General features: G+C 41.9%; 1 protein-coding gene across 5 annotated transcripts in view; it reads left to right on the top strand.

Annotated features, from left to right (window-relative positions):
- Positions 1–14547, top strand: part of LOC122803862 (testis development related protein) — a 1047168-nt gene that overhangs the window by 236525 nt on the left and 796096 nt on the right. For 3 of the 5 annotated variants that reach the window (XM_044073551.1, XM_044073558.1, XM_044073565.1), the window contains exon 3: positions 7818–7826. The exons of the other annotated variants lie outside the window; for them this stretch is intronic. In XM_044073551.1, coding sequence (XP_043929486.1) covers positions 7818–7826 — 9 coding nt within the window. The remainder of the gene's footprint in view (positions 1–7817; positions 7827–14547) is intronic. 5 annotated transcript variants of the gene reach the window in all.

A 14547-nucleotide genomic window follows, 5' to 3' on the forward strand; every position in this document is an offset into this window, starting at 1 on the left:
CACTCCGGAAGAATATAATATATACAGTCAAGGAAGCTCATTTTCCTTGTCTGACCCAGTGCTCAAGGTGCTAGGAAAAACATATTGCCAGAGAGCAACTTCTGCATTTTAATGACTCCTGGGTTCCCAGTACTTCTAGAGGTGCTTAACAACTGTGCATCTGTTACATTATTTGGTTAATAGCCAGATGCTAGGAAAAACTTATTAAGAGAGAAACTTCTGCATTTTACTGCAGAGTCAGGGTCTGTTACAATGCTTGTGCAGAAGAAAAAGAAAACAGTGTGTCAGTGGTGGCTCCTTGGGCAGTTATTCTGCATTTCACACAATACTCCATTTATACTATACTATGTGTAATTAGGTGAAGTGTAACACTCTTTTCACCCTATACTTTTTTTGCTGTCGAATAAAAACATTACTATTTTATATACACACTATATGTGAATATTTGTATTAGACATACACTACAGTAAACTAAAGTAGAAACTGTTACAGGTGCAGACTTGCAGCACACCTCGTATGTGATAATCACGAAGCAATGTATGCAGGATGTCACTAGCAAATCTGCATGCCATGCCAATCATGACATATTTTCATATTGCATCACTGTCTTTCTGCCCATTCTTCCGCAAATCCGCAGGCGGGTTAAGACATCAACAAAGCCGGTTGTATGTACATAGCACTGTATATGTGTGTGTGTGTGTGTGTGTGTGTGTGTGTGTGTGTGTGTGTGTGTGTGTGTGTGTGTGTGTCTGTGTGTGTGTATGTATATGTAAGTCCTAGATATCTATGGGTGCCCTGTGCTGCTTGCATCAGCACATTAACAGATAAAGAGACCAGCACTGGTCATTACAGGAAAAGATGGAGTGTAAGAATTTATCTGAGACAGTTGAGTACAAAAAAATGTGTAAACTTAAATGTTATGTTTTACTGTTACAGTTGCCTGTCCTTAAAGATTTGCTGCTATGGTAAGCATCTTTCAAACGTGTAGTTCATTCTTGCATTTGAATTTGCTTAGCTGCCATATCTGACTTTCACTCTTGTAAGGGCTCCATGACTTTTCCCTCCTTTGAAGTGTGCACAACTTTTTGAGAATTACTTTTAGGCTTCTCATCAGAGGTCGTGTTCACAAGTATCACATGCTTGAGAAACTCGCTGTTCCCTTATTTGATCTTGATACATCAGTAGAGATGATATATTTATCCTGAAGGTCTTATCTCTTGTGATATCACTTTACTTCAGCCAAAATAATTTCTGAATTGCAAGCTATTTCTGTTAAATTGCCTTACATTTCATTGAGAGGATTTCTTTACAGCTGTGTAGCCACTGAAATGAATTCTGATCCAGTCTGTTCATGTGTGTATTCTCTTGTAGTACTGTAATTAGGGCATGCACCTTTTCTTCACTGTATGAATGTGCAAAGGCGTCTTTGGTATTGTGTTGACAGAAAAGTCTACTTGCAAGAATGAGAAGCTTTTGACTCTTAAAGGGTTGTGAAAGCAAGAAAACCACTTAACTGCGGTTAGTTGTATGGCTTTTTAATTGCATGGTTTTTGTCCTGACAAGTGCAAACTACTGCACGAGAAGCCAGAAGTGTTGCTACACCCACTGCTTTCTTTAGAAGTCCTACTTTAGATGACAGTTATTCATATGTCTTTGCAGAGCAGTGTTGGGCATCGTTTCTAGATGCGAGTCTTCCTTGGGTCACACTGGGTAGCAGTATGTTTACTTAGGGCAGGCATATAGGCGTGCAAGATGTTGACTATGCCCCAGCAGTTTCCAGCTATTTCTACAGCTGGAGCCTACTGTATCACTTGTTAAACTTATGGGTACCTACTGTAACTTTAGAGCTGTGAGAAGAATTTTAGCCACAGGAACTGGGCCTTTTTCTTCTCCTGGCCTGTGCTGTGGTACTTACTTTGCAATACAACTTTTCCTTAGTCTGAAACTGGAGAAGCTGGAGAGAGCAGTGTAATGTGGGAGAGAAAGTTGATTTTAGAAGCCTGCAAAGGTTTTGTGTGCTGACAGGCCCTATTACCTGCATTGTAATCCCTATGCATACTCAGATGTAGTGTTAGTAGCCATATCTTTAGTTTTCTGTACATTTACAGTTTGGAACAGAATCTTTTAATGAGGAAAGATTGTATGTCATGTCTGTCTTGCTGTCTGTTATGTATAAAGGTCTAAAGCATGCTCTGGCCTTTATTTGTTTTATTTATGTAAATTTGTTAATTAGGGTAGGGTGTTGATACCTAATGGACTCATTTCAGGTTCAGCACAGGTGTAAATCATACTGTAAAATGATAAAACATTCAGCATTTTAATGCCTTATTCTTACAAATTGCACCAAACTTAACACAATCTGCATTTCCACTCATGTTTCTTGAGGTTGTAGCCTCAGGAAATGCTTTTCATTCTGTAATGTTTGTTCACAATGTTGAAAATCCACCTAAAATACTTCTTGAAGTGGAAACTTTTTTCACCCAGTTCTCCAGTCTGATATTTGTATTCTCATACCTCTCAACTGTCCAGATTTTCTCAGAATGTCGAAATTTTTGCCACATATATTTGATCTGCTCTGTGTAGAAGCTGTATTTTTCTGGCAGATCATTGAGGATTTAAGTCATTAAACTATGACAGGCATTTGAGTTTCAGGCTTCATATGCTTCAGAAAAAAATGCATGCTAATGCAAAACCTATTATTCTACCAACTTTTTAAGTTAAAACTTGGACCGAACCACAAAAGGAGGGGGAGTATCAATATTCATCAAAGATACCCACACCTCCAGGTTGGTGGCACAGCACGAAGCATCAGAGACTATCCATGTGCAACTAACAGTGGGTAAAACTGCCTTCCAGTTTATAGCCTGCTACAGACCACCCTCCCAAACCCAGGAACCCCACTCGGCCTTCCTGAGCACAGTGGAAAATATGAAGGTCTCTCCAAACACCATTATATTGGGCGACTTCAACTACCCAAACATAGACTGGGAGCATTACTCTAGCTCCAACACCCTAGCCCAAAGGTTTCTAGAATTTATAAACTCAAATGCTATGGAACAACTTGTTACCACTCCCACAAGAGGGGAAAACATACTGGACCTGATCATCACCAACATGGGGACTCTATGCTCCAGACCAGAAGTGTATCCCTCACTGGTAAGATCAGACCATAAACTAATCTCACTGGATATTCACATCCCGACCCCACCCCCTGCCCAGAAAACCACAGTGAAAAACTTCTCTAAAGCAAATTTCACACTCATCAAAACCGAGGTGGAATCCTTCAAAGCCCCCGGGCCTGTGGAAAATACGGCCCAAACCGCAGAATCCTTTATAAATGCATTCTATGAACACCTTCAGGAATGCATGGATCATGCAATCCCAAATAAAACCAAGACCCAATCCTCCAAAGGCAGACGTCCTGTCTGGTGGACCCCAGCCATAAACAAACTATACAGTAGAAGGAGGAAGCTACTACATGATAGAGCAAAATCCCAAAAAGGGAAGGCATCTCTGATCAGTATTAGCAAAAAACTATGGGCACTCATAAAATCGCCTAAGGCCAGCTTCGAGAAAAATTACACAGGACACTAAGGATAATCACAAGGCTTTCTTTAGTTATGTTAGGAACCTGGGTGGGAATTCCCAGATATGCTCAGAATTAGTCCAAAATGACAAAAAATACACCGAACCCACAGACATTGCCAACATCCTAGCTGACAGGTTCAGCGCAAACTCCCCACCACCACCAAAAGGGCAAATATCTATCCCAGCAGAGTGCTGCCCCCCTGACATCTCAGATGCTCAGGTAAGAGCCGCCCTCTCCAAAGCAAAAAACACAGCATCAATGGGACCAGACGGTGTCCCGGGCTGCGTCCTACATGAACTCCAAGAAAAGCTAAACCCAAACATAAAACTACTGTTCAATCTCGGCTTTACTACAGGTTATGTACCCAAAGAGTGGCGTACAGCAACAGTGGTCCCTCTCCACAAAGGTGGTGCCTCAACGGATCCTGGAAACTATCGCCCCATAAGCCTGACTAGCTTGGTCTGCAAAGCTATGGAAAGGATCATCATGGACCTCATAAATAAAGATATTGGGGACCTACAGACACTGGATCCTACCCAGTTTGCCTTTGTTAAGGGCAGATCCTGCCTCTTAAACCTGGTCAATTTCTTTGAAGCAGTCACCAAGGCCATTGACAAGGGGAAGGTGGTCCACACAGCCTACCTGGACCTTGCAAAAGCCTTCGATACAGTACCCCACTTGGGCATTATAGATAAGCTCACCAGCTTAAATATAAACCCCTATGTCACTAGATGGGTTGCAAGCTGGCTCAAGGACAGAACCCACATGGTTAGAATTGCTGGAGCCATGTCAGACTCCAAACCAGTTACAAGTGGCGTCCCACAAGGCTCAGTCCTGGGACCTCTCTTGTTCGGTATATATTTCTTGGAAGTACAGGCCAACACGGAAGGACTGTGGCTGACCAAGTTTGCAGATGACTGCAAACTAGGCGCCATAATCGACTCTCCAGCCGACACAAGCATCCTCCAAAAGGGCCTCATAGAAACGGACAACTGGTGCCAGAGCCATGGCCTTAAGCTAAATGCCAAAAAGTGTATAGTCATCCCCTTTGGCAAAAACAAAGTGCCCACAAATTACCACATAGGTGGTAATCCATTAAGTACGGAAGAAGTAATTAGGGACCTGGGGACCCAAGTTGATAGCAATCTCTCATTTGACAACCACGTGGCCAAAGTGGTTAGAAAAACATTTTATATAGCCCACCTAATCATGAAGGGATTCACATCTAGGTCAGGGGAAGTCATCGTGCCTCTACTCATCCCTCATCAGGCCCATAATTGAGTACAATGCCCCTTTTGGGATGTACCTTACCAGACACCTGCAGCAACTGGAAAGACCCCAAAAGTACCTCACCAAGAGGATCAAAGGGCTCAAATAGATGCCAAATGCTGCCCGGTTAAAGAAACTCCAGCTCTACTCAGTGGCAGACCGCCTGCTCAGAGGCGATCTGTGCCTGACGTATAAAGCCATGTCCAACCCGGAATTAGTGGACATGCTGCACCTCAGAAAATCCAAATCCCATCAAGCTACGCGCTCGAGAGACTTGAACCTCAGCACTGAAATAAATAGGACATGCTGGAGGGACAGATTCATAACCCAGAGGCTCCCTTCACTCTGGAATAAAATCCCAGTCCAGGTTAGGCAGAGTCCCTCATTGACTCTCTTCAAGAGGAATCTTGATGAGTGGATGGGGGATCGTAGGTTTACCCCGGGTATCACTTCTGTGTCACTGTTAGACAGAGGCACAGTATACTAATCTCGAAAAAGGGCGTAACAAAATTAATTTAAAATGGGTGGCGAAAGCCAAACACACTCTGGCTAGGCTTATAAATGCCCTAGGGCAGATAGCCTAGTATGAACCTATGAACCTATGAGTAATATTTAAAATCCATCCCTGATTCTGGGCCTTTGTTCCTCCAATTATTGCTGACTTTGTCCAGATTTCAAGAGTTTGAGAGGTATGATTCTGTTTAATAGTGTCTTTTGACCTACAGCAGTGTAATTGCTGAAATGTTTCTAGGTAATGTTCCTTTTTATGAATGTTCCACATTTCTCGCAGCAGTACCTCTTTGGGACTAGTTGTATTTGGAAATGAGTTACTCTGGTTCACTTTAGTCTCCAAGCAGATTAACATTAGTCTGCAGTCCAAAAATACAGAGCTTCCAGTCAAAAACAACTGATATTCGCTGTTATGCAGTGACACCAATTTAATATTCAAAAATGTGCATACTGATTGGACTGACCATTCATCATGCTCATTGTAGATCAAGCATTTCCTCAGTAAGAAGTCCCTTTAAATTACTTTCTCTGCACCTTATTTTTTCTAACATTCATAGAGTAGTAAACTATTCCATGGAGCACAGTGGTGCAGCATATTAAAAAAAAAAAAAAAAAAAAAGATTTCTGTGCCGGAGTGCCCCAAAATTCTGCTCCATAGGATACCTGGTAACCTCTGCCTTTGCAGTGAAGATATTGGCCATTATTTAGTGACTTTATTTCTCAATGATTTGCCAGAAAACCACATTATTTCATGAAAAAAAAGCAGTGTACCGTTAAGCTTATCCACACATGAAGACAGAACGTATGCAATGCATATTTTGGATGTTTCAGACTACCAGTAAGTGTCAGAAGAACACTGAAATCTGTTTATATAATGACATTATTTATAAAGAGAACGTTAAATGTAAACAGTGCCAACAGCCCCACTGTCACAAAGGAAAGCCAAGTCTCTGTCTCCCTCCCCATTACACAAACTTCTAATCAAATCTTGGGCACCAGGCAGCATAAATGTTTGCAGTGCATGTGCCTTTTGCTGTACATTAACTACTTCCGTTCTGGCATGTAGAATAAACTGAAAGAGAACTTTTTTTTTTCTTTCAGCTTGAGGGATGGGAACAGTACTGAAAAATATGGAAAACCCAGGATTTACCCACAGTTGGCTTTAATCATTCAGGCTTCACCCTTGTGATCAAACCGTGCAAAGTTTGAGTAAGCCTTGCCACACCCAATCATGAATTATTATAGCAATAACCCACTTCTGGGTGTGGGTAATGCTGGATTTACCCACAGTTGGTGTGGTTTGGTCACGAGGGCGAAGCCCGAGTGGCCAAACAAAGCCAACCGTGGGTAAATCCAGCATTACCCACACCCAGAAGTGGGTTATTGCTATTATACAATAACATTATTTAAGAAAAAAAATAATTACTTTTCTTAAATAATGGCATTGTATAATACCTCCTTGCTGCCCTTCCGCAGCTGTCTGGTATACTGCGGCAGTTCTGATGTACTGCGCATGCGTATGCCCATGCAGTACATCAGAGCTGTGGGCAAAAGCAACGGAGAAAGCAAGATCTCCGTTGCTTTTTACAAACTGTTTCGCTATGGTAAATGGGTTTAACATAGCGAGACAGCTTTAAAAAAAGCTGTCTCGCTATGTTAAACCCATTTAACATAGCGAGACAGTTTTGAAAAAAGGAGAAAGCAAGATCTCCATTGCTTTTTACATAGCGAGACAGTGTGAAGCAACGGAGATCTTGCGTTCTCCGTTGCTGTAAAAAAGAGTTATAGTAATGGAAAACGTCCGGACAACCAGTCCTTTTTCCATTACTATAACTCAGATTTACAACGTGCATGCTGCCAATCAGCGTGCACGTTTTTGAATATTAATGGGGGGTCGTTGTATAATGTTAAATTATATATGCTAATATATTATTCTGTGATTTAAATTCTTTTCAGAAATGAGTGCATTTTTAAATCTTAACAAATGTTATCATATTGGTATTCACATTTTTAGCCTAATGTATTTTTCATATTTTTAGCACATGGCAGTTCACATTAAGTGGTATATTGTAAGTTTAAATATTCATATGTAAACAAATCTGCAGCACCTTGTTACACGTCTGCATCACTCACTACTGATGAAAATGCCTGAGTCATCTGACTTCTCAAAGCGGCTCACACAGCACATTTTCCTTTTCTTAAATTAACTGTCATGAAACATAATGTGAATTAGGGAAATGCACAACAAAATTGACAGTAATGTTATAAGTCTGTTGTCCTGGTCAGGTAAAATGTATCTGTTTTTATACTGTACTGTTAGCAGTTAAGTGCACCTCTTTAAATTATCAGTAAATGGTATTGTTTTGACATTTCTGACACTTCAGAGTTTGTAGCTATATATGAAAGAATGACAGAATAGTGATTACAGTTTTTTTTTTTTTTTTTTCAGAATTCTGTGGTAAGATAGCAGTGAGTTGTTTCTTTTTAAGGTATTCGAAGGCTGTGGAGGTAGCTGTGATTCAGATTATGTTCGGGAAGAATAGGCAGCTGTCAGGAGCAATTAATGAATTTTTAAAGGCAATTTTGTGTTGTAAGCTGAAGCATTGTAAGCTACTTTCCTTGCGGCTTTCAAGGTTGGTTTGTTATTAAAAAGGAAAGATGAAGTGGTGCATGAAATCTGATACTGCACTTTGGCGCATCATTTCAGTGCTCACTGAAGACAGTAGGTAGGGAATTTCATTTGTATTGATTTAGCATTGTAAAGTTCATTCTTATGGTTGCTCAGGAATCGCCAAGTTGATGCCTTTATATTTTAATGTAATGATTAAAAATAAATAAATAAATTGGGTTTTCCTATTGACTAGTATCACAGTGAGCCTATGTTTAATTCAGGGATCCTGCTAGTAGATTACGTGATGCATTGAAAGTTGCGTTGTTAAATTTTTTTTGTTTTTTTTTTTGCATTTTCCCTGAACTGTACAGCATATAACACAATCCATGTAACTCTGTGGTTGTTATACGCTTGTTTTGCTATGTCAGGTAGCATTTAATCCTCTTTGCTGCTTTTTTTCCTTCCGTTTGGCATATCCCCACCGAAGGATGACCTTAAGGAGGTAGAGGATGGTATATTATCATTTTGCTCTGTTTTCATGTTAATATTATTGCTATAACAAAAGCTGCTACTGTTCTTATTCTGTGCTTGTGTATGCTAAAGGCAGTTTTTATCGTCTTTTAACCTCTATCAGGGACGAGGTAAGCAGTGCCAACAGCCCCACTGTCACAAAAGAAAAGACAGGTCTTTCTCTCCCTTCCCATTACACAAACGTCTAATCAAATCCTGGCCACCGGGCAGCATACATTTTTCAAGTGGCTATGCCTTTTGCTGCATGTTAACTGCCACCGTTCTGGCATGTAGAATAAACCAAAAGAGAATTTTTTTTTTCTTTCAGCTTGGGAGATGGGAACAGTACTGAAAAATTCTGCCAAACATATTTGAACAACTCCTAGAATTTTAAGACCTTGTTGAAAAGTTAAAGCAATGCCATATCTATAATATGTTGCATGACAACCACATCTTAAGGTTTCTTTTTGCAAGTATCTTTTTCCTTCATATCAAAAGTGAATTGAATAAAATTGAAGTGCATCTTGACTCCTTGGGAAGGACTTGGTGAGTAGAAAACGTAAACAGACTGTGACTTTACAAAGTACATGTGGGTTTCATCCAGATCTCTCTCACTCTTAGTGCAAGAAATCTGGACAAAGTCTTAAAATATTTGGGAACAAAAGCCCAAATATAGAGACAGATTTGAATATTGCTTTTATAAACTTAGAAGGTTATTAGAATAACAGGGTTTGTGTTAACATGGATATTTTTCTGAAGGATACGAAGTCTGAAAATCAAATGTATGTCATAATGTCTTCAGTCCTCAGTGGTTTGCCAGAAAACCACACATTTTGTATGGAAAAGACCAAAAATTATAAGGCAAAAATCTGGACATTGTGTGAAAATGTGGATAGTTGAATATATGGTTTCAGCCCAGAGGAGCACGTGTTAATGGTTTGTAATCTTAACTAATATTAAAGGTGTTGTAGGAATAGATGTAGACATTGACAGGATCAGTACTAAAGTTGCGTACAATTTTCCTTTGCTGATATGCATTATAGATAGAAATGGTTACAGAAACTGACAGAAATAGGTCTGTTTTCAGTAGCCTTTAGGATATGAGTGGTTAGCATTAGGTCTGCTCAGCAGATAAAACTCTCCCAGGCTGTCAGCTATTCTGTCCCTTGTTATGTATCAGGCAGTGGCATCCCACTCTCCATTTCTTTTTTGCCATGCTCAAGTTTTGGTCAGAACTGGCCCCGGACTACCTTTTTACAGAGCCAGAGTGTTTTTTGGTAAAAAGAAAAGTTTGAAAACCTGTTTGTGGTTTCTCCTTTGCTTTCCTTTCTCCCACCTTTCACCAGAAGCTGCTGTAAGATTCTCTTTCCTTAAGAGAGCCATTTCCTTTCTTATGTCTCCTTTTCTGCAGCTCCCTTACTGTCAAAATGTGCCTGCAGTCAGGGCAATATACTGATGTTGAGATGTTAAATTTAAGGAAGCAGGAAGGTTCTAGAGAGATTTCTCAGACTTGTGTGTGAACAGGAGCCTCAGTCTCCAGAGTCTACATCTTCTGCTGCTGTCAAGTCTAATAAGAAGAAATTTAAAATTTCCTTAAACGTTTAAAAATGTCTTCTCTAAAAAAAAAATCAAATCAACTGTCAGAGGAAACAATTAGTTAAATAGTAGCTGCTCCCTCGATTATGGATCTGACTCTTTTGGCTCTCTTGGATGCTGTTGCTCCAAGTTAATCTTAAGCCATTGTTGGTATGTCAGGGGACTCATTTAAACCCTCCATGTTTTTAATTATGGAGTCTGCCCACCTATGCCTCTTCAACCACACCAACTTCTGTTGTCTTCTTCCCCTAAGCCTAGAACTCTCCGCTTCTGTGTTGCTAAACATTATCATATCATTATAACATATGACAAAGTAGCCAGATGTTTCGCAAGGTCTACCCTGTCCCCAGTGATTTTTCCAGAAGGTACTTCTTTTTTGCCGTGGAATCATTTCCATCATTATTTCCTCCGCCAGTACTTTTTTTTTCTCATCCTTGTTTCACTTCCTCTGGTGCTAGTTCATCAGATGCCAGCCTTCCCAATGTCTGTTATTTGGTACTTTTCCACTGTCTTGCCTGGCATCACATGTTTCCACATATCAGCCTTGCTATTTCTAGTCTACTCTACCAAGGCCTTCCTGACTCCATTTTTCTCAGTGCAGGCCTTTATTGCTTCATTGAACATGATGGTCTGTATTCCTGGCCTCATGGTTTCCAACATTTACATTTTTGATGTTGTTGATTTCTTTCTCTTGTTCCTTGACAGTTGTGGTCAGGATGCCAAATTTCGTGGTATCTGCTCTTCTAGTACTTGGAGCATGCTTTTCCTGTCAGGACTAATATGCAGGCACTTCATACAAGCACCTTTAGACCTGTAAGGTACACCAAATGGCAAACCATAGGCTGACTCCTCCCTTGGTACCTCCTTGGCAAATTCATCAGGATCCTCCATTGCCATCTTCTTCCTCCTCTTCTGTTAGGTTGACTACCACCACCACCCCAACAGGACCTTGAATTCTTTGGAATCTAATATTAAGGGACTTAAAAAGTGCTTCTTTAAAACTTCCATGGTTTCTATTTTTGCTTTTCTCATCCTTTGGAGTTTCAATGAACCACATAAAAGCCCACTTTCTTCCAGTTCAGGTTCTTATTGGAATAATCGTGGGACACCGTGATTTGTCAGGCATTCTTGGCCCATGTTAGAATGCTGTCAGTGTCAATAGTATATTGTTCCCAGAGTGTGCTTGTAGAGACTTGTTTCAAAGCTGTCAGTCTTACATCAGCATCATTTTCATGATACCTTATGCGTGGTTCCATATGAGAGTCCAGTGGGCCATTTGGATTCTGTGTTCTCTGCATTCAGATCTCACATGTCACTCATATCTGGCCTTGAAGCTTGATCCAGTAGATCACATCATAGTGAACTCCTTTCAATACAGGCATCTGCGTAGAGCCAGAGGTATGGTATTTAAATGACAGACTAACCAGTGACTTGGCTGTCCCAGGAGTCTTGATTACATAAGGGGTGCCCCTTTCCCTTCTGGGCTTTATCGCTGTAGTCTGTTACATCTGTGAATAGTGGAGATCTTGCTGTCATCCTCTTCTTTGAGAGACCATGAGGATGTCCTTCGTATTTCACTGTTGCAGTCATCACACTTGGGTTATCTGCGTGCAGGTAGCCCTCAGTCGGCCCGAATACCAGAGACTTAGTATTTCTGCGTCGGATGCTGTCGCTCCAGGACTGACGTCAGGTTGTCAGGAGTATAAAAACAGGCAGCCGCGCCATTACATCAGTCTTTCTTGCCGAGGAGCTCGAAGCAGAAGCAGTTTGCAAGTGCCGGTCGGCTGCTACCTGAATTTTCGTTTACAAATTAAATAATCCTCCTTTATTCTTGCTCTGACCAATGTCAGAAAAAGTTAACAATTGTCTTGCCTGTGGAAAGCAAATACCTCACAGAGATTTTCATTCTTACTGCGTCACCTGTTTAGACCCAGACCACGACGTACCTCTCTATCGCTTTTGTGCCTTAACGCCCGAACCATTCGTCATCGGGCTCTCTTTGTCGTCAAATTCTTTCGCTCTCAATCTCCGTATTCTGACATGGCTTCGGTAAGCCATCCGAATGCCGATATTCCAAAAAAAAGTAAGGATAAAAACAGAGACAGACCGCATAGGTCCAAAGCTGCTGACAACGCTTCCGTTACGCTAGTGGCCAGCCCGTCGGTACTCAGTGAGGCGCTTTCGCAGCCCCTGATGCCCGCTTCAGTGGATTCACAGGCCTCTACCGAGATACATTCGGAGTCTGGTATGCCGTGAGACTCTTCTTCGACTATGGAACCTGCGGATGCCTCTACCTTGGATGGGTCCGGAGCCTCTATGCAGGCATCGGCTTCTGAGGCAGTTCTTCGCTCAACTGATATTTGACTCAAACCGATCACTTTTTTAACCAAAACTACCGAGTTTCTTAGGCCCAGAGTATGCAACACACCTAGAAAACCGACGACCAAAGTGCATGCACCTCCTCCCATGCCACAAAAACAAATGCTTAGAATGGCCTAAGACCTTATTACGCTGATTAGGGGAGGTCAGCCTTTCCCTGCTAAGAGAAAGAGACCAGTCCCCTACAGCTTCTACAGACCAGGAGTCCGAGATTTCTGATTATGAAGACATGCCCTTGTCTGCTTATAAGGATTCAGATGCAGAGGAATCCATTCCCTCTGCCTCCCCTCCAGAGGATTTTTCTTTTGGTGAAACCTTGCATACCTTAAGAGAGCATTTCCACTGGGAATGGCAAGACTATCCTCAGTCCAAAAAGAGACTCAGAGAATTCCTAGAGTTGCCTCAGCACAGGCCTTTAGCAATACCCCTTGTCCTGAATGTTGTTGATGTTTTATGGAATCCAGTCTTACTCCTGACACGTTGCCTCCTGCCCCTAGGAAACCAGACAGGTACTACAGAATACCTGACACTCACAAATTTCTTTTCAAGAATCCTATTGGTGACCCAGAGATAATTTCCCAGGGGCCTAAAGGTATCAAGGCAACTACAGCCAAGAATCCCACCCCTTCGGACAGGGATTCCAGAGCTTTGGACAGATTGGGTAAGAAGGTATATACCTCTGCAACTCTTGCTATTAGGGCATTGAATTGTTAGTTTCACATGCTGAAGGACCAGCAACATCATATGGAACTTATTAAACAAAAAGTGGCAACCTTTTCAGACTGTGCAGAAAATAAAGAATTGTAGGAGCTTATGCATTCTGCAAGCCAAGTCAGCAAGCATACTTTGCAGTGTGGCTTTGATACTCTAGAAGCATCTTGCCGGGCAGCAGTCACTGGCTCTGTACTCAAAAGACATGCTTGGCTCAAGGAGCAGACTTTGCCAGACCATGTCAAATAGAAATTACTAGACACTCCTTTGAACAAGAACAGATGTTCTTCGTTCCACATTGCTGCAGTCCTTACTATTGGGTAGTCCGCTGTCCAGTCGGCCCGAATACCAGAGTATATGGCTGACGTCGGTCAGGGCGCATTAGACTGACGTCAGTACGTCAGGGTACTAATGCGCATGACCGGCGCCATATCCTCAGTCTTTTGCCGCATGGTCCGATGCAGAAGCAGTTTTGCGAGTGCAGGTTGGCGTTCTGAAATATTTCCGAAGCGGAGTTTCAGACCGAATCAGAGTTGGCTAAGTACCCGTTGGGGAACATTTTGGTTTTTCTTGCCTCAGTATTTAACCGGATGTCAGAAAAAGTGAATAACTGTATTTCTTGTGGGAAACAGATACCTCATAGGGATTACCATACCTTGTGTATACCTTGTTTAGGGCCTGAGCACGACGTTGTTGGATGCCGCTCTTGTGCTAGGTTTAACAAACGCACTATTAAGAGACGGTTAGACTGTGCCAGGTTAGTGTTTGGGAAGCGTTGCAATTATAAAATGCCGTCGGATGCTCCGACGGCCGCTTCGTCCAAGAAGCGCAAGGACAAAACAGTGAAGCCTAGGGTTGATGAACCGGCAGTCCCGGACGCCGGTTCTTTAGAAGGCTCAGTGGAGCCAGAGGTTTTGCCAGGAGTTTCTTTGGAGTCTCAGGCTGAGACTTTACTGTTACAGGATGTGCCTTCTCAGGAGGTAGGCCAGGCTGAGGGGCTTCTCAGGTAACTGTTCTTCCCTCTCTTCCCAAGGTAGTTAGAGCCTCTCCTTCTGTTGCCAAAACTTCTTTGAGAGGTAGGCCAAGTTCAGCTTCAGTGGGGCTTCTCCTAGCATTTCAGGTTCTGTGCCTAAGAAACATATGCTTAAAATGGCAGAAGATTTGATTACTATGATTAGAGGTTCTATGCCCCTCCTGATAAGAGGCCTAGGGTGGAACCGAGTTTGATAGTTTTGAACAGTGTTCAGAGGCTTCTGAGTCTTCTGCGGAAGATTTGCAGGAGTATCCTCCTTATTCTGATTCTGATGTGGATGATTCCACTCCTACAGCTTCTCCTCCTGAGGATTTCTCATTTTCGGAGACTCTGCATTCC

This window comes from Protopterus annectens, chromosome 1.part1 (assembly GCF_019279795.1).
Source record: "Protopterus annectens isolate FY-2018-M chromosome 1.part1, PAN1.0, whole genome shotgun sequence".
In the NCBI taxonomy this organism is placed as follows: Eukaryota; Metazoa; Chordata; order Ceratodontiformes; family Protopteridae; genus Protopterus; species Protopterus annectens.